At 39.6% G+C, this 21,278-nt stretch overlaps 1 protein-coding gene across 1 annotated transcript in view; it reads right to left on the bottom strand.

The window, feature by feature from the left end:
- LOC139741030 (protein kinase C-like) overlaps window positions 1-21,278 on the bottom strand; it is a 170,420-nt gene that overhangs the window by 64,652 nt on the left and 84,490 nt on the right. The window contains exon 3 of the mRNA XM_071651619.1: window positions 6,923-7,051. Coding sequence (XP_071507720.1) covers window positions 6,923-7,051 — 129 coding nt within the window. The remainder of the gene's footprint in view (window positions 1-6,922; window positions 7,052-21,278) is intronic.

The following is a 21,278-nucleotide window of genomic DNA, read 5'->3' as shown; positions in this document are numbered from 1 at the left end:
CCCATACATCACATTGGGGTAGGGTGTAGCAGTGGCTGGACTATATTTTGTGACCGCGCATCACAAAACCAACAAAAAGTTGAATGCACTGATTTTGTGTGAGGACTGAAAATAGGTGTAATGGGTCAACCTAGCCAAATTTGACTTTTTCAGATTTTCTGAAAAGAGCAAGTCTTCCTCTACACTATATGCTATAATTAAGATCATAAAACAAACCGGAAAGTGTGTTTTTAGAAGTTTTTCTCGAACACTTAAAAAAAAAAAGAATGGTGTGATTAGGTGTGTCATAGAGTCCCCTTTTCATTTCTTAACCCGTTGAGGACGGACTGATTTAGCTACAACACACATTTCCCATAGACACCTGCCCGAGTATACTCGGGACTCGTCCTCAACGGGTTAAAAACCCTGTGCACACTCTTCACTTTCAACTCTAAAAACTTTAGAAAGGATGATGCTAGTGCTTTGAAAAATTGGCATTCATCATGGACAGAATGTGTTAATAAAACATGCTCAATTTCAGCTTAATCTATAATCCCTTTATTGTTGTTGTACCGATGGTTTACATCCTGTTTTTTGTCCCATCCATCGCAAAGCTAGCACGGCTAGGTAGAGATTAAGCGCTTAAATAGATCCTGTACTTCAGAGCCTCTTTTCTCAGTTCACACTTTTCCGAAGTGTGTGATTTCTTTCCAATATTTAGATAGGTTAGGAGAGTCCATTTGAATTGAGTTTAAACATCACTTAAAAGCTTAAAAGTCTGTTCTTTTAAAATATGCTCTTAACTAAAAATCCATGTCTTGCAACTTTTTGCTGGTTTTGAGATGCAGGGTCACATTTGGCCAGCGTTGCATAAAGATTTGATTGCTCTGTTAATCCTCACAGTGCCTCATTCACCAACTGGTATGCATTCTTGAGAGCTTTCCTTGCCCCGACTGGTACAGATGTTGGGAAACTAATTGTCAATGAATAGAGGTTATTTCACCCCCCCCCCCCCCCAATCTCCATTAACTGTGCCACCATGGCCTTCCTGTTGGACCGAGGCACATTGCTACACCTAATAGTAGACTTGCCAATGTTAGAACTTGGTGTTTCATTTGCTGATTGGTACAGATGTTGCAAAACTAATTGTCAATGAATTGAGGTTACCGAATCCTCCCAATCTCCATTAATTGTGTTACCATGGCCTTTCTGTTGGACTGAGGCACATTGCTATATACACCTGAGTAGACTTGACAATGTTAGAACTTGGTGCTATATTCGCTGACTGATACAGATTGTTGCAAAACTAATTGTCAAGGAATAAAGGTTACCTAATCCTCGTAATCTCCTTTAAATAGGGTTACCATGGCTTTCCTGTTGGATTGTCAAATGCACATTGCTATGCCTAAGTAGGCTTACCAATGTTACAACTAGGTCAAGGTTTGAGGAACTACTTAATATCGAAGAAAACGTGTGACAAATTAAAGGCATAGTTTACCTTTTGCAGATGAAACGAAAACCCAGCATTAGTGCTTTTGAATAGTTTTAAAGTATGAGTTAGGGATAGAAACAACCAATGTAAAAATTGGAATAAGTAAAATCGATGTCAAGTATTGTTAAATGTACAAAATGTGAACAATAGTTATAATAAAAATGTTTCCAGACTAAGCCGTCTACAGTTACATTTTACTGAGAAAAATACTAATATCTCCACATTTTGGGCTTCATTGCAAAAATCTTATATGGTAGGATGTTTTGTGGTACAACAGACCTAGGCATATGCATCAAATGTGATATCTTGAACATTTTCTTCAAATCACTGCTCCTAAAGTTAAACAGGACCTTTAAGCTACATGTATGTACCATGGCACACATAGGGGTATTGTCCAAAGTGGTACAGGTAGCCTCCACAAGAAAGTTCTCCTCATATCAATACAAGGCAATCAACCATTGCTGAATTTCCTTTCCACACAACATTTCAAATCTAATTCAATATCACCCACGAGCTTTCTCATAACAATACCAAATGAAAGTATCGACTTTCTTTTGCATTGAAAGGAATATTTAAGTAAGTTCATAAAAAGATACCTAATATCTGTATCATGTGAAAGTAATTGATACAGACATGCAGCTCAGATAAATGGGGAAAGCTGTTAATGAACAATGTAAGACATCATCAAATAATAACAACTCATGCCTGCAGAACTAGCATTACTAGGAAAAGTGAAAGACAATATTCCATTGTAAACCCTCAGAGTCATAAAACTATTTCCCCACACAATCACCCAAAATGCAACTGAGATGGCAAGGTGAACAACAACGCTGAGTGGTTTTGGTTTACAAGGGTTGATGGGAATGGACTTGAACAATTTAATTTTTTCTTCTTTTTTAATATCTGCATGAGAAAGGTACATGGTGTGTGTGGGTGTGTACATGTGTGTGTGTGTGTGTGTGTGTGTGTGTGTGTGTGTGTGTGCTTGTATGCAAAAAAAAAAAAAAAAAATCTGTTGGTTAATCTATCTTTTCAAAATGTATAGTGTGGCATGCTCAACATGTCACCAGATATTTACTTAACCCGTTGAAGGCGAGTCCCAAAGAATACTCAGGCGAGTGTCTATGGGAAATGCATGTCATAGCAAAATCAGTCTGTCCTCGACGGGTTAAGCATTTAAAATCAAAATGCATACAGAGTAGATACAAGCAATTTCAGCACAAAAACCAATGTTATCAATACTGGCACATCCACAAGAGGTAAGAAACACAACACACATGACCATTTTACCAGTGATAACACTCTCTCACTTAGATATTTTCTCAATTGAAACTTTTCTGTGAAAAGCATGTTGATTCAAGTTACACAATTGAATTTCCCCAGACATCACTATGACAATGGCGATATCAGATGAATTTGTGAAAATAAATAATTCCTACAACAACCAATAGAAGACAACATAAAGTTGCATTTGTGTGCAGGGTCTAAACGTGAAGTCACCATTTGAAAGAAGTAGTGAATAACGACACCAGCTTAAAAGAATATACGTATACTTCCACAATGAAGTGGAGTTCATTCTTTACAGAAATTGCATAGAGACTAGAATGAACTCTTTTTTTTTGAGAATCACAAAAATAGTCTGATTGACATTTTTTTTTTTTCCAGCACCCATCAAAGTTCATCCACAGACGATTTGGGGGAATAAGAGCTGCAATTGTCAACTTTTTATGCACACTATCCATACTTACAGAGCAAGAAACAATTACTTTTTTTAATTCCCCCCCCCCCCCCAATTGCCCTTGAATGCCTGTTGATATTATCCAGTCACCTCCCCACACAAATGACATGACTTGTCCGGCAAATGTCACATCAGCAAGAAATATGACAGATTTTCTGACATGTATATTAGTTGAGTTGACATTTGGAATGAATCCATGATGAGTACAAATTGTACATTTCTCTCACATACATATAACAAACAATAACAAATAAAACAACAACAACAAAATCCCGATGTCTGTGGAGTATCTGCCTTAAAATGTAAACCCTCTATGAAAGGTTGCTACCTGACAATAAGTGTTTACCCTACTCAAAGACAGGAGGATACACTATGTGGGATTGCCTGTAGTGAAATCTTTTATGCTATGCCGAGTTGATATCCTGGAGGTACCAGAATCACTCGGTCTTGCAGCTCTATTCAATAAATGTACAATATTAAACAGAAAAAAACCCAAACCAACAAATAACCATGGCATGAGACAAAGCCAGTCATGAGATTAATTTGAAATTCAGGGCCCCAAGCGAGACAGAGATTGAAAAGCACATGTAAGTATGGAAACACATCACCAAAAAACCATTCACATAAAGTTTTCATCGGTACATCTTGCAGCCATATATAATTCAGCCCGGGCATTGATGGGTAATGAGGTGGGGTTAAACCAATGTTTTCCCTTAAGACTGCTCTACTATTATTCTCTTGTGTGTGTGTGTGTGTCTGTCTGTCTGTCTGTCTCCCAGCAGGCTCCAATTGCATAGCTGGACCCGATGACCCACTTTCGTCGCAAACCCTTATTAAAGTCCCGACGACGAGACGGGCCATCTCGGGTTGAACGAACTGGTGTCCCCCCTATCCTCGCGGACACTCGATACTGTCTGGTCCCGGGGAAGACGCTCAAACCAGGTGATGGAGGAGACTTTCGCTGCCGTAATCCCAATCTGAATCGCCACCTGTGAGAGCAATCAGGCTTTAAAGGCCAAGTATTATGGCCCCGGCAGATAGATACTGTATGAGAGACATTCATTACGCTGGATTCCTCTCTCTTAGGATGTCCTACCCAAGTTAAGATGCAATAACCTGCGGGCTTCGTCCTAAATTACCCCCTTTCACTGTCGATAACATCGAGGGGCAGACTATAACCTGAACATTTTGTCTGCAAGAGCTCAAGCTGGCAAAGTCATTAAACATTCCATAGTCCCATACACTAATTTACCATGCGTGGATGATGAAGACATAGTGCTCATCCTGTTAAAACAGAGCCGTTGGAGACATGACACTGACAGCCACAGCATAGGAGTTGGGCTTCTGCTTTAAAAAGCCATATTTTACCTTACTATATTATCATTGTACATACGTATGACTGCAGATTGATGCTATTCTGAAAAATATAGCCCTCTAATATAGCTTCATCAAGCTCATGTAGAATAGTTGCCTTGTTAATCATTGGCTCATTGCACTGGCTCGTTGTAATATGACATGTATACATATAAACTCCAACTGAGGGGAAAACAATTTTTGGAGGTTGGCATCGAATTGTTTTCATACAAGAAAATAATTTGATTAAAAACATGCATAATCCATTTCTTGAGTCACTGACTTTCAAAATCCTGTCACATCAATCCAGCTAAGAATTTTGCTTGGATGAGGCATGGGCCTTTGAATAAACTAAAGAGAATTTGATCAAGAATAAAGAAAAGTAAAATGCAATGGAACCAAAATGTATGTAAACACTGTCCTGCTGTTAAGGATGGCTGTGCTTTTGTTCTGAAAAAAAGAGAAGAAGAAGGAAATTGATGTCTGGCGTTTCACAGAAAGGGGGGCCTCACAGGATGTGACTTATCAGCAAAAGTTACTTTTGTATGCATTGACATCATCCTGAAACTGGCGCATGCTGTATATCCCAGTCGCAGAGTAAACACACAGAAGAAATATTGTTTGTTACTTGTCAGCAAAGGCCTCTGGTGAGGGGCTAGACGGGTGTTTGAATGTTTGTGAAATCCTAGTCTATTTACGTTACTACATGTGCGGAGAAATACGTCACTGGATCGGTCTGCGATGCAACGCAGTAAAAAAAAAAAGAAGAAAGAGCGAGACACATGTCATCTGGAAAGACTCTATAATCACATGACTCAATCGTTAGAAGACTGGTGTACACAAGCACCTCAGCTTGCTCAAACACCCATCATACGCTATGAGCAAACACGCATCCATAACATGTCCCCGCAACGGCTCTCATTTCCAGTGGCGCACGCATGCATCATACGTTATGCACACAGCTGTCACATGCCAAACCAACACCATTTCTCTCGCGGTTTACATCGCTTTTGCCCCCGTGCGTCACGTAATTCACGTCCCATTCAAAATTTGCGAACCTGAGCTCCTCTTTGGGGTGTGTCATGAAAGTTTCAATCTTGCTGATCTAGCTAGTAGTATTCCCCAAGTTATGAATGCCTTTCAAAGGGGGTAGCACTTCGCCCAGTGTAAGATGACCTGGCAATTATCATCCACCTTATGGAAGCATACAATAAAAGCAGTTGGTAAACACAAAGGGGGAGGGGGTACCAAGGAACTCTTAAAGGGATCGTACAGTTTTGGTTGAGACCTGATTTCAGTTTTCTAACATTTTTTGGTGAGATAATGAGAAATCTCTTATGAAATACGAAAGAGCATGTAATTTCATGAGGAATTCATCCTTTATTTGATGAACATTTGCTTTGAAATGGCTGAGATATCAAAAACAGAGCGATTCTAATAAGTGTGGGATCCACACTTTATTACTATCGCTTTGTTTTACTTTGTTTTTGGATGTTTCAGTCATTCCAAACCCAATTTTCATCAAATAAACTTTGAATTCCTCTTAAAATCGTATGCTCTGTACTATTTCATAAGTGTTTTCTTGGTGTCTTGTAAAAAGTTAAAAGGCCAATTCTTATCTCCACCAATACTGTGCCATCCCTTTAAACCACAGGAATGGGATGATGGAGACAAGGAAGAGGAGGAAAAGAAAGAAGAGTTTAAAGAAAGAGGAAGAAACTAAAATAAAGAAAAAGTAAGAGATGAAGCAAAGAGATGAATATAAGCTCTGAGATAACAAGTGTCAGAAAGAGAGAGAGAAGATTATTAACAAGAAAAAAAGAGATGAATATAAGCTCTGAGATAACAAGTGTCAGAAAGAGATAGAGAAGATTATTAACAAGAAAAAAAGAGATGATGAAGGATAAAGCAAAAGAAAAGAAAGTACAGATGATGGAGACAGAGAAGAAATAAGCCCAAAGGAAAACACCATGTGGATGATGGAACAGTAGACTCACTTTCTTGAAACGGTCTGGAAAGCTTGCATCATAATCAATTCCTGTTTTATGTCAACCTCACTGCACAATCAGTTGTTAGTTCTTTTTTTTTTTACATGTGTGGTCGATATGTAATCATGAACAATGATTTGAAGCTCAAGCGATGATCAAAACTTACAGATAGCAAATTTTGTTGGGCGAGAATGATAAGGGCGTTAAGTTGCCACTATACCTGTAGTGTTGAAACAACTTAACGCCGTTCTCATTCTCAACCAACGATTAATGAAATGATGATATGGGGGGGGGGGGGGTTATAAGGAATAATAAAAGTATTTCAACTTATGCCAAGGGGAACACTCACACATCCTTTACAGCCTTGCTTACCTGACACGGCCAGTTTGTGTGTGCTGACTTCAGCCTTAATGGAAATGCGCCCTCTCCTTTCTGTGTGGTCCGCCCCGCATAGATTTGGCACAGACTTCTGGCACCGCTTGTGAACATTCATGTCACATGCTGTCAACAGGGAGGAGGAGGAAAGAAGAAGGGTAGAAAATGGATTGAGAATGTCATAACATGAGACTTCCTCACATTAGTCACTCATCACAGCTAATTTTTTTTTCATATATTGCCATTCATTTAATATAGTTTACTCTACGTTTGCCTACAAGACTTGATGTGGACATCAATAATGTAATCAAAATTTCCACGATGATGGCAGAGAGAGAGGCGACTCATATGAACATAAAGAAAAAATCATTAACCGGCCCCTTGTAATATGGATTCAAGAAATACAAACATCCAAAATGCACAAACTAAAGGAATATTCTCTAATAGAAATATTTTGCTGAAAGTCTAAAGTTAATCCATAATTCGTTGTGTGCTCACAAAAATGACACAAACGCACACAAGCACGTAAGATATCTTACGTGCTTGCGTGCATTCACGCCGTTCTTCCAGGCACCCGACAAATTCACTCTTCCATTAGCATCACACAATTTGCAGCTCATGGTGGTTCCTATGAAGAGGACAAATATATATCTATATGACAGCATATGTGGCGTTTTTTCATCCCTGTAAGTATCTTGCAGATCAAATGCAGTGGGAGAAATTCTGATTAAAGCATCGATCTAACTTGATGATGCTCTCAGTAACTGGAAATAATGCAAATTTGATTTTAACCCATTGAGGACAGGCTGACTTTGCTATAACATGTATTTTCCATAGACACCTGCCCGAGTATATTAGGGACTAGTCTTCAAGAGGTTAACTGTGAATGAGAACAGTGGAGGAGCCCCAGTGCCAGTGCAATATACCACAGAATTCTTGATGTACATTCCTGTGGATCCGGCCATTGCTATGAATGCTAACAGACTTTGCCAGGAGGGGGGAAGTTATGACTGTTGTCTTAGTTCATTGACTGTGATGCTCTTGCGTCATACATCATAAGTGATGTGTTCCAAAGTTTAGGCCTCTATTTGAAAGGAGTGACCTTTCTGTACAGGTTACAAGAAGGCAGAGAGAAAATTTTTCTAAAATATGATTGTCAAAACTGATGTTTAATGTGGTGCATAGAGGTACACTCTCATATGCGTATTCAGCCAGCTTAATTACATCAAATTAAAGTGTCAGGCATATTACAGATCTCATAAACCACTTCCTGCAATAATCATGAACGTCCCACATGAAATATGACCACAGGAACCACCTCCCCCCCTCCCCCACCATCACCCACAGCTTGCACAATAATTGTCTGTGATGAAATATTGCTTCCCGTCGAGCAAGAAATAAGAGTTAAACGGCAGACCAGTATATCAAGAGAGAGGGGTTAATGAATGGGCAGGTATTTGGAAGAGACACCGGCTCATAATTGGCCACTGTAACTTATATTTCGGTGAGGGTCAGTCCATTGACACCACTCTCCTACATCAGTCGCCATGGAGATGAGACCAACTGGGCTCTTCATCATCATGTGGTGACAACCAACATCCATCAGCCCAGATGATATCCATTCATCAATCAGGAGAAATGGTTTTCATCGTCTGTTCTTGACACGCAGGCACAGAGGGGGAAGGGGGGGGGGGGGGGCTGGGCTAACCCAATTTTGAAAAGTGAGGTAGATGTATCTTTTAAGTGGGTCAGCAAAAAGCCCTGATAAAGATTGTGCGAATTGTGACCGAATATTCTAAGGGATATGTTTATGCTTGAAAGTAGAGTATGTTTGTTTGTCATTTGTTTTTCATTCTCCTATTAAACATGGTGATGACAATGTGGTCAAACTCTTTACCCCATTGAGGACGGTTTGATTTTGCTACAACATGCATTTCCCATAGACACCTGCCCGAGTATACTCGGGACGTGTCCTCTATGGGTTAACTTTGAGTGCATGTTCTATTCAGAGGGAGACATTTGAGCAATAGTAGAGGAATCTGAGCAGAAAGCTAATAGAACTGTGAGTACAGTTAGACAACAGTAACATGATTTTGGCAGTGTTATACAAACACATCACTGAATCATTTGATTACTAAGACTGGCCTGCCCAGTAGATGTGATGTACAGAACACACACACACACACACACACACACACACACGCACAAACACACACAAACTTGAGCATTTGATTATTTCATGCATTGTTGTATGTAAACATGTGTGTATGGATGCACGTAAGAATCTGGACAGTTTCATATCTACCTAAGATAAATCATTCCCTGAGTCCTTCAAGACAAGGAGATTGAGAGAGTCAGAGACAGACAGACAGACAGACAGAAATACAGACAAAAGGAGAGAGGCGGATGAGATGTAACATATCTGTCTTGCACATGTGTTCATAAACATGCACACACACAGACATTAACACATGTAAGGCTATTGATCTTTGGATGTCACCTATAGGAAGGCACTACATGTAATGATTACAATCATTACATTAAGGAGATTCTAGCCCTTAAAGAGAAAAATTTGTCACCTATGCATACATATATATCTATACATATATATATATATATATATATATATATATATGTGTGTGTGTGTGTGTGTGTGTGTGTGTGTGTGTGTAGATATATATCAGGTATATATATGATTGAGTGATATATGAAGAAAAGAGGAAGAAAGAGAGATGAAGATAAATAGATAATTGCATGTGATGCATGGTATGCTTAGTAATAAAACAAATTATCCATGCACAAATGGCCTGGCAAATCTGCGTAACACCTTGCAATCTCTTATCTGTCCTTCTTTATGTGTATGTGTGTGTTTTTCCTTTTCCCCTGGAAGCCACAAAGGTGGAAATATAAACCCTATATCCCTCCCTGTCACTTCCTATGTGCAGGTTCAGTTTTTTTTTTTCTCTCTCTCCCTTTCTTTCTGTTCATACTTCACAGATAGACACAAACCTATGTATGTCTTCATTTTTCTCCCCTCCTACGTCCTCTCGCCGTTCTGTCATTTGCTGTTACCATGGCAACAACTGATAAAGGATCAGCACCACGATAATGCTGCATTAGACTAGCGACAAGGGTTTCATAACGCGGACTGCATGTGTTTACCTTCAATCATTGAGAAAGAGGCAATACGGCTGCAGAGAAGAATCATTAATGCAAATTTTTAAAAAAAAGAACTCATGAATTATGCTGGGGAGGAGAAACTTTAGTGGGAATTGAAAATTGGCCTCGGCAAGTACGAAAATGGGATCTTTCATGTCGCTATTTCTCTTAAAGTGTCTCCAGTGTGTGTGTGTATGTGTGTGTGTGTGTGTGTGTGTGTGTGTGTGTGTGTGTGTGTGTGTATGACAGACATACATATATTAGTCACAGCACATAGGAATGCCTTCGTTCAACTTTTTTTTTTCTCCATCAACTTTGTTAGAAGCACTACATCTTCTTATACCATACCCCTAATTCTTCTACAGTTTCAATCCTCTATTTGCTTATTTTGAGGAACTGACATGCAGGCTCACCTACTGCAATAACCCCTTATTCTTGTAGTTTGCAAAGTTGAAAAAAAAATGAAAAAAATGAAAGAATACTGCCCTCTTGTGATTATAGCTTGTGATGCAAACAGACCAATGGTGTGATTCTGTTAAAGGTTTGAATGCTGTTCAGACTGAAGAAGAAAAAAGAATATTTTCCTTGACAAAGAAAAATTTTCTATAGATGAAATAGCTATGACTCATTCCCTCAACACAAAACAAAAAAAGAACAACAACAGCATCAACATAACAGACACTGTTCACAAGAAACAGAAACCTACTATGAATCAGACTCAAGACTTGGTATATAGTGCATACTCTGATATAAAACAGTACCACAGTGTACTGTCATATCATATTCAATGGAATAGCAACTGTACAGAGTAATAATTACTGGAGAGTCCAACTAATCTTGATACTATTTACATCGATGCTGAAACCACATATACCACTGGCCCTGAAGGGCTTTGTAAGTCTTATCAGATAATTCTTTGCACACAAACACACTGGGATGATAGTGACATATAGCATTTAGAAGTCAACTGCAGCATTTCTCGCTCTCTGATCACACTGTGTCAATACTGTCAACCACTGTAACACTCTCCACACTGTGCTAACAGTGTGGTGCCTCCACAGCTGGACCTGTGTGGAACCCAAACACACTCACATACACATTTACACACACCCTTTGCTTAATATGTCTCCCTGCAATCACTAATGGACAAGAATTTTCACACCAATGTGAGTACAACACAAAACAACACTGTGTATAACACTCACAGCATGACACAGTGTCCAGCGCCAAGAGATGAGATTTTACTTCTCAAAACAAACTGTGTTGGCAAAGTAATTCTACAGCACATCCAAAGCAATGCCTTTTGAGAGTAATAGAGAGCCCCGTCCCTATACCTTCTCGTTATACTAATACTCTCTCACGGTGTCTCCTAAAGTTTTGCTTTTAGAAGTGACATGAATCGAGACACCGCTTTTGAAGTGCAGGTCATTGCTCTGTGATCCCAGAATGTTCACACTTTGAAAAACTGTGAAAAATCCCACACAGACATTGTCCTCTGGCTACCCTTTTCATCTGCAAATGTCAGACGAGGCATCGCTGAGTCCAAAGATCTCTACTTTGGTAAGACAATCTGATAAGAGAAGTGACATTTTAGAAACACGAACTGTCCTACCTATAGTATAAAGGGTTTTGCATTGATTTGTTGTTGGTGGGTTTATTGTTGGTTTGTTTGTTTATGTTTTGTCTTAGCGAGTGTGAGAACAGGGGGGGCGTTTCATCAACGAGTTCGTTGGAGGTTTTCACTGACAAATTCGCTATCAGCCAATCAGATGCAAGGATTTCAGTAGCTTTTAACAGTTGTCAGTGTAAATCACTGACAAAAAGTTTCATGAAACGGTCCCCAGGTCATACTCTCGGAAAATCTCTCCATCGGTCACATTGCGGTGACCGTCTAGGAGTGTCTGTCTGGATAACACAACAGCCTTGGCCCCCAAAAGGACCTCTCTCTACTTGATCTGCAGGATGAATTCTTCAGTATTGGTGCTTTGAAAAGCAACACTCAATCTTGATGGATTGTTGGCAGCGTGTTCAAAGTGTCACCAGATGGAGAATGAGGAAATAGATATACAGAGAGAGAAAAAAAAAGATAGACAGAGATATAGACAGACAGATAAAGAGAGGTAGATAGATAAATAGATAAATAGATAGATGGATAGATAGATAGATAGATGGATATATGGAGAGATAGAGCAAGGTTTGTAAGAATTGTTTCCCACAGTCCTTTTTTCCACCTTTCTTCATTTATTTTGCCTCCACCAGTTCCATTTCCATGCTGTGAAGTTAATAATGTTTGTATACTCTACAGTTTAGCTTTCTTCCTTCCATATCAAACTTCAATTTTCTCCCTTGCTTTTTCTATCTTCTCCCCATCACATGATCCCTCTCTGTTTCTCTCTCCCCATCTCTTTCTGGTTCTCTCCATCTGCCAGGCTGTCCATATGTTCGTCCCCCCCCCCCCACCCCTGCCATCTTCCTCCCCATCTCTCTCATTTTCTTCTCATTCATCAGGAAAAATACCCGTGGTAATTTTATTGATAACACAATCATTACAATGTGATGAAGTCTACAGTTCATTTGGCATGCACGATGGCATGGCCTCGTAATGGCACGGTGTTGGAAATCCTCCTTTACCACTCATATACGGACACACTTTGTGCATTGTGCATTTTGCATGCCACGTAGACATGATACGTTAAGAGAGACTGGCGTATCCATAATCGATTAATCATGGAACAGAGAGCGAGGAAACAGAAAGAGAGAGAGAATAAAACAACAACCAAGAGAATATAAAGTGAAAAGGCGCATGTGTATATGTGTGTGTGTTTTTGGGTGTGTCTACGTGCAAATTGTTGGGAAGGGGGACCGGTAGGGGGCCGGAATAAATGATAACTCTCCCTGGTCGATGCTCATGTTTACAGAAACCTCTCTTTATCGTCAACGATACTGACTTTCCCCCTTACTCCTTGTGATTTCATTTGCTAGATTGCAGCCCATCTGAATGTTTACAGAGACCGCTTACATTCCTGGTTGGGATGCCAGCCTGGGAAATGAGAGCGCATCCCTCCATCCACCGAAGATGCGGTTGTCATGGTAGGGGGGAGAGAGAAGAGGGATGAAGTATATTTTGATAGTGCGGGGAAATTGTTCGATTTGAGGAGTGGATAGGAAGGACAGAATGAGGGCTGTAACAACAAGATATAGCCCCTCCCCCTCCCCCCCCCAAAAAAAAGGGGAATTTGTTACCATGGGAACTTACATCATGTGTGTCTTCCATGCATCTGTGCTGCTTATAACACTGCATTCATGCTTAAGTAGATATACGGCTTTAAAATGTATACACTATACACTGACACACTTTATGTCTTATTGTTGAGCTATCCCAAAGGGTTTATGCACAGAAGCAAAAAAAGAAAAGCACAAACAAACAAAAACAAAACAAACAAAAATTGAATATATATGTTATTTCTATCCCTTTTTTATCTTCAGGAAGTCTTAAAGATTAAAAGCATTCTTCAAAGTATTTTTTAGGTTTTTCATGCTGATGAGTTATATAAATCATGTCTACAGACAATACAAAGTATCTAAATGCAAAAATCCACCCACTGATTTATTCTTAGAGCAACATTCCACATGAAAATATGGCTTAAAATGAAAACAAAGGACAATCATACAAAACTAGCATTTCTTTTTTTTTAATAGTGATGAGGTGACACAAGTCTGATAAGTATCACAAAGATTAAAAACTAATCTTGCCATTTTTCTTTCTACCAATAACACATCAAAATATGTTTATCTTTCCTGAATTCACTTTATTAATCAACTTTGATACTCCTTGACCACACATTGCTACAAAAAGAAAATGGAGGTAGTGGCATTCTGCATACACTGTATGTATAAAGATATGAAAATCAACTTCTAGCAGCTTCTATTTGACTAACACAAATATTTTGAGGTTGCCATGGAGATATCACATCGTACCAACATCATAATGACAGTCAATAATCCTTCTTTAAGCATCCAAGCTTTCTCGAGATGTAGGTGACCTGTTGCTTCTGATTTCTGGCTTCTACTTTAAGGCAAAACTTTTCTTGGGGGTACATTATTTCCTTCGGCAAGTTTTGAGGAAGACATTTCAGAGAAATATGGAGATCACATCAGAAAGCGGAAGAAAGGGCTACTATCAGACATACAAATAGTAGCATATGAGGGACATCACTGGAAAGTGTATTTAAGAAAGTGGATGTTTTGACCTGTATTTTAGTAAGTTTCTTGACTTCTTCCTTTTCACAAGCATTTTAAGATATTGTAACGAGAAGTCAAAATTAGGAAAATCATATGAAAAAGGGTGTCAGAGCAGAAGGAAATGTCTTCTGAAACAGATCATAAATATGACTTATTACAAGACTTTCATGCTATTGAAAATTGCACGTTAGAACTGATTAATATACTTCACAGATTTTTGCCCTGGAACAGCTGTTCTTTTGCAAGCTGAAAATTGCTACGTCGCAGAACAGCAACAGTGCAATAGTGAAGGGCTGATTCGTCCATTGTATGACAACATAACTTGGTTCCCCCAAACTTTGCCATAGGATCGGGTTTTGGTGTACAGTGTCAAAACATCATCTCTCTATCTTTCTAGGGAAGTTTTCATGTCCTGAAACTTAATTATTCATATTCCTGGAGGCTTAAGCTTTCCCAAAAATGCATAATTCACTTTATCTACAAATACCAGACCTTTTTTTTCTTGTGATAATTAAATCAAATGTCCCACGCTCAGTACAGAGGGGTTAACATGAGAAAGGCACTCTTTGGCCTCTTTCTTGACTTATGGGGGGGGGGGGGGGGGTTTCCAACTCTGCCTGAAAATGCCACTTGGTATCTATAGAGAAATATGTTTTTCAAATGTGCTGCACATAATGCACCCTCTTCTGGAAATGAGGAAAGAAAATGTTTCATCAATTTGTTACTTCTGCAGAGTACATTTCGATTAGGGATAAAAGAAAACAAGCAATTCAAAGAAGACATTTCAATTCCCCACTTTGTCTAACAATTTTAATGTCAAATACCACATGAGTTTGTTTTGAAAAAGCATGGCACTGCATGCAGTACTATCTGTAACTCTTATATATCAGGAACAGCAGGGAAGATTGCTGAAGGATATATCCTATTTTCAGCGTAAATGCCATTTTCGAGATTTAGGATGGATTTGCAAGTCGTGTCCATGATACTTAAGCCTCAAACTTACCACTCAGGAATAGCATATTGCAAATCTCTTTGCTGTAACATGATCGGGGAGGGGGGGGGGGAATACACAAAAATAACATCTTCATACAAATTGACAAAGTCACAAATATAAAAATACATTAAAAACAAACAAACTGAAAGGAGATGGTTTTTGGTCTCTGAAGCATGTCCCCAGACTCCTCCTGGATTAAACGCATTGCTTGACATTTACATAACCCTCCCGAATACTCCAAATTTACACGAGCGAGGCAAATTTAAACATCTGTCGTCCGCCGCAGATGACAGAAGGCAGCGGATCCCGTCCAATCACCGAACACTGAACAACGATCCCTCCACCCCCACTTCTGCGCTAAGTCAATCGTTGGACCGAGAGGGAAATGCTTGTTTTTCCCTCCTCCGAGTGTTTTGCTTGTCTTATGTTATCCAGTCTGCTTCAAGTTGTTGAGGCCTTGAGAGAAGTCCTGACCTCGTACAAGCCTAAACCCAAGCCATGGGGGTGGGGGGGGGGGGGGGGGAATGAGTATTCTTGTAGACTAGCTGAGAGAAGTCATGAGTACAGGCAGAGGAAAGTTGAAAAGGTTAACCCAATGACAACCATTCAAAAGCAACTTAGGCTAGCATCGATGAAAGTGAATGTTATGGTGAATCTAATCATCTTTTGGGCAATTCTGTAACATGTTCAAGCATCAGGCCCGGTTGGGCACGGAATATAAGCATACTTTATGGGAAGCGGACAGATGGTTTTTTTAATCTGTTGTGGATAGATTAGGGCAAAATCAGACAAATAGAATGATAGAACTTTTATCAAAAATCAACAACAAATATCAAGAGGTAATGGAAGGATGAAGCTGTATGAGTCTTTGACCAATTCACACAAGTTGGAAGGGCAAGGGAAGAGCTGGGCGAGGCTTTTGGTGAAAAGCCTGATGAATTGGAACTTGGCACTACGCTGAAAATGCATGCTTGGGACTACCTATCACTTGATGTACCTCCCGAGCTGTGTGCTTCATGCAGAACACTGCATGTAACTGAAATAGTACTTCTATTTCTATCAGTGTCGTTCTACACTTGAAAGAAGTTGTCCTTCCCTTGCTGTCATAAGTGCTGGATCCGAGTACAAACGCAAACTTCCCATTTTACATGAAAACTCTCTACCAAATGCAGGAGCTCCCATAGGTTTAACATAAGCCTTGTAGTGTAATTGCATTTTTTTACTTTTTTGTAATGGCCGCCAGTCCCCCAAGCTGGCCCAGGGCCACAACGGGCACGTCTATGAATTGTACATCATCAATCTTGTTGTTACAATACACACCCATGGTTACAACCTGCTGAAGTTTTCTAAACTAAGACAATCTATAGCTCAATCATGCTGAGCTGGCACCATAATAATATTGCAGCTTCATCATGAGAGATGAATATTGGCTCATTACTTGGCAGAAAAAAGCACTGTCAAAAAATTATTATACTTCAATGGGTAAAGCAATGCTGTATTCACAACGTCAGCTACAGACAGACACCATAACCAGTATATTATTGACTGTGGCAGGCATCTAAACACCACATTTCTTTTTTATTTCATTTCCATTCATTTCCATTCATTTCATTTCATTTGTTTCCAATTCCATTTGTCAAGCCATTACCTATAGTAGGGCCAATGGAAAGATGGTCTGACCTTTTGGAAATCATATAAGTTCTCTACAACTATACAAAAACACTCCATTACAGATTACCTTGCATATTGTGTGCAAGCTCTTCCGATCAAACTCTAAGAGTACTATGGGAGAGTTGATATCTTTGTAGTCCTAGAAGGGCCATCCAAAGACACCTTTGAATGCTAAGCAGGATGTAATGTTTGAGGTCACACGTACAACTTCAAGAAATAAAGATGAACTGATAAATGATGCAGTCCGTGTCCGTGGAAACGGCTTCAAATTTCTCATCCTGGCATCTCTCAATTGGGGGTAGGAGCTCTTGACCGATATCCATTTCCTTCTCTCTGCCCAGTGAACCGTAACCAGGTGCACTTGTGGGCCACCGCCAAATAGAGGGTTCATAATTGATTGCTATACTCCTTGTGATACTCCGCTTTATGTTGGTGCATCAATTTTGGGGAACAAGGGTAGTAGGACTGCGGCCGATAATTTCAGGAAATGGGTTTTTGGAGAGATGCACTCATGAGCTTGTCAGGGAGGAGGATGGTGAGGAACATTTTTTGATATCCCACAAGATGAATGGAGAAAGATACAGGATGCAACAGAGAGGGAGAGAGATAGAGAGAGACAGAGAGAGATGATCAGGGCTATGTTGCTGTGCTGCCTCTTCCAACAATGGTACTGATGATGATGATCAGATAGTCATCATCACTAAGTCATCATCACTATTATCATAATCGTAATCGTAATCGTAATCATAATTGCAATCGTAATTGTAGTTGTGATTGTGATTGTATTCGTAACCATAATCATAATCATAATCGTAATTGTAATTGTGATTGTGACTGTGATTGTAATCATAATCGTAATCATAATCATAATACTTCTCCATCTCATCATCATCATAATCATTATGCTGACAATAAAACAACAAATATTACAACAGGAAAGTGGTAACTTAATGATGTAGAAAAGAAAAGTATGATATCTATGATATCACAGTATGATTTTATTTACCCAGGGTAGCCCCTTCAGTATGCACTTTTCACACAGAGGGCGCTACCATTATTACTTCTCGAGTATTGCCACGTACCCGCTTATTCTGATGCGTAGGTCCACTGGTACAGAGTGGGTAAATAGAGCATCTGGCCTCAGGAGGTACGCACTGGGCATGATTTGAACCCAGGATATATTGTTTAAGAAGTTTGCCCACTATGCCACAGTGTTTCCACGTTTATCTGTTGTCAGGGTAACCACAGATGAATAGAAACTCTGTGGCACATTTATCAGTGATGGACTGAACCAACATCCCCTCTTCCTCTTCCTTTCTCCATCCTTCCTTTCTCCTTATCCTTCTCCTCCTCTTTTTCCTTCTACCTTCCTCCATCTCCTCCTCCTTCTCCTCTTCATCCTCCTTCTCCTCCTCTTCCTTGAGAACACAGAGAAAAATATATTTGTTTCTACCAGCATTTCCGTCTATTTGTCAATGCATGTGGGGCATCACTATGTGAACTTTTGTGGAACTTTAATAGTCTTGGAAAAGAGTATTGCTACCTTACCCGTTGAGGACGGACTGATTTTGCTACAACACACATTTCCCATAGACCCCTGCCCGAGTATACTCGGGACTCGTCCTCAACGGGTTAAAGGGATCGTATAGTTTTGGTTGAACCTAATTTCAGATTTCTAACATCTTTTTTGTGAGATAATGAGAAACCTGTTATGAAATATGAAAGAGCATGTAATTCTATGAGAATTCAATGTTTATTTGATGAATATTGGTTTTGAAATGGCTGAGATATCCAAAAAAGATTCTAATAAAGTGTGGGACCCACACTTTATTACGATCGCTTTGTTTTACTTTGTTTTTGGATGTTTCAGTCATTCCAAACCCGATTTTCATCAAATAAGCTTTGAATTCCTCTTTAAATGGTATGCTCTGTACTATATCATAAGTGTTTTCTTGGTATCTCGCAAAAAGTTAAAAGCCCAATTCTCATCTCCACCAATACTGTACCATCCCTTTAAGAAGCAGCATGTGAGGAAAAAGAAATTAGCCAGGGATTCACAGAGAGGAAAGAAAGAAGAAAGAGGGGAAAATATATTTACTGATCATTAACACATGGGAAGCAAGCATGGTGTAGAAACAAATTGGCGGACCAAAGAAAAAATTGCCACAGGAGCGAGCTGCTTCAAATTGGCAAAGCGAAAACGGATGAAGGCAAGCAACTTGCACTTCCATCTATCTACTCTGACAACACTCTTTCGGCCATTATCAAGGCAGGGTCCATTATTGCATTAAAGCACTCAGGTATCCAAACCTACCAGATCATCTCGTAATTAGCAAAGCCAGCCAATTTGTTGCCCTCCTTTTTTTCCTAGCTTCTCTTTCTCTCTGCAGAAAGAGGAGGAGGACAAGATAAAAAGGGAAAAATTCGCAGTAGATCTGAAAGTCAACACAAAGACATACTCTCTTTCATTTCTCCCTAAAACATACCATGAGGTTATGCAGGAGAGGTAGTGAGTAAATGATACAGGGCCTAATGGACCCTGCGGAGAGTGACAGTAAATAATATCGCTCGACTGCTCGCAAAAAGTAACCAAGGGACAGAGGATTCGCCCCCTAATTCAACGTTAGCCACATTCACGCCCCCACTTGTCCAGAGCGGCAGCTAATTTGGGAGAATAATATGCGAATGGGTCTCCTTTGTACTCGCTTGGAGGGAGCAAACGCACATGAAAGATGATGCCTCGTTTAGCATTGTCGGCCATATTGACAGTAGCTTGCAATGAGAAACACGATAAAATAATGATGTACTGATGACCCATGGCTACAATTTCCAGGAAACAAATCTAAAGAGAGAAAGAAATGAATTGATTCTTTGTAGCATGGTTACACTATACAGTCAAACTTGCTTCTACAACCACCTATCCATTAACCAGTTAAAGGCTAGTCATGAGTATACTCAGGCAGGTGTCTATGGGAAATGTGTGTTATAGCAAAATCAGTCCGTCCCCAATGGGTTAACTCCTACCATGCCAGACAAATTACAGTCCAATGGACTTTGTGTATATTATGTGGTATGTACTTCCAACTTTGGCATGTTGATAGTTAACCCGCTGAAGATGAACTTATTTTCCTATAACATGCATTTCCCATCTAACCCAGCCTGAGAATGTTCGGGACAAGTCTCCAGCAGGTTATGACCGCCTGTCCATAAAGACTACTGAATTTATTTCCCCTCAATGTATATCGCACAGGAAGGAACCTGTGTGTAAAGACCTGCAACAAATTAAAATTCTCCCCCATGGGCAGTCTTTGGAGACAAAGTAAGCATCATATTACATCAAATTTTCTCAAATCATATTTGAAAGCCAGCATGGACATTGAAACAAATTCTAGCTTTTATTTCTTCCATATAAACACACTCTAAAAAAAAAAAAGAACAGAAAGAAAATGTTTACCACCAACGTATCAAAGCTTTAATGGTGACTTGCAAATTATTTTCCTTGTTGCTGCTGTTGTCTGGTGGCTCTGTAAACCTTTTCTTCATTTATATGACCTCAAAGCCATACTCATTAAGAAAATGTCATTATACCCATGGATTATAGACTTCTTATGCCTGGTATCGGAACACAGCAATTTCAGAAGAAAAAAAAAAATGTAGGATGCATCATCACTAAGCTTTCTGCTGGTTCTAATCCTAGCCATAACAAGGACTTTTTTCTCTTTTTTCCTGTCTGTTTCGGTTGCTTCAGATGTTCTTTTTTTTATACAACAAATGCCTCTCACTCTATATTTTTGAGTGCTGGTTGCCCACAGTGTGCTGGTTGCCCACATGCACTGAGCCTGTAGAAGAGATAAGGAATGCCATTGTACGGAGGATAAGCAAAGGAGAAATGTAATATTCATGTGTGTCATTGAATCTCCCTTCCAATCATGACTCTAGCTAATCATGCGGGGCCAACATTCCGCGAGAGGCCAGGCTGTCTCTTTAGGCGAGATCGTTTCTGCCGTTTTGTGCCTTTCGGTGGCTTCTATTTCCATCTCCTAATTATTTTCTGCTCTTCAGTTATTTGCTTCTACCTTTTTTTCCTATCTCTTTATACTCGCTAGATACTCACTCAAACATAATTCCCTCCAGGGTGAAATAAGGACTGTCATTTAGATCCCAGCACTGTTAGGTTGCCAAGAAGAAACTGCTAATACCTTGCCATAACCTTTGAACTTATCATTTCACTGATAGTCTCCTTTCCAATCTCCATTTTCTTGCTACCAACAAGTTCCATTTACAACA

This window comes from Diadema antillarum, unplaced genomic scaffold, assembly GCF_040938485.1.
Source record: "Diadema antillarum isolate AM-2024a unplaced genomic scaffold, OU_Dant_1.0 seq00000898_RagTag, whole genome shotgun sequence".
Taxonomy (NCBI): Eukaryota; Metazoa; Echinodermata; class Echinoidea; order Diadematoida; family Diadematidae; genus Diadema; species Diadema antillarum.
The sequence above is the reverse complement of the archived record's forward strand: the minus strand, read 5'-3'. Positions and strand labels throughout refer to the sequence as shown.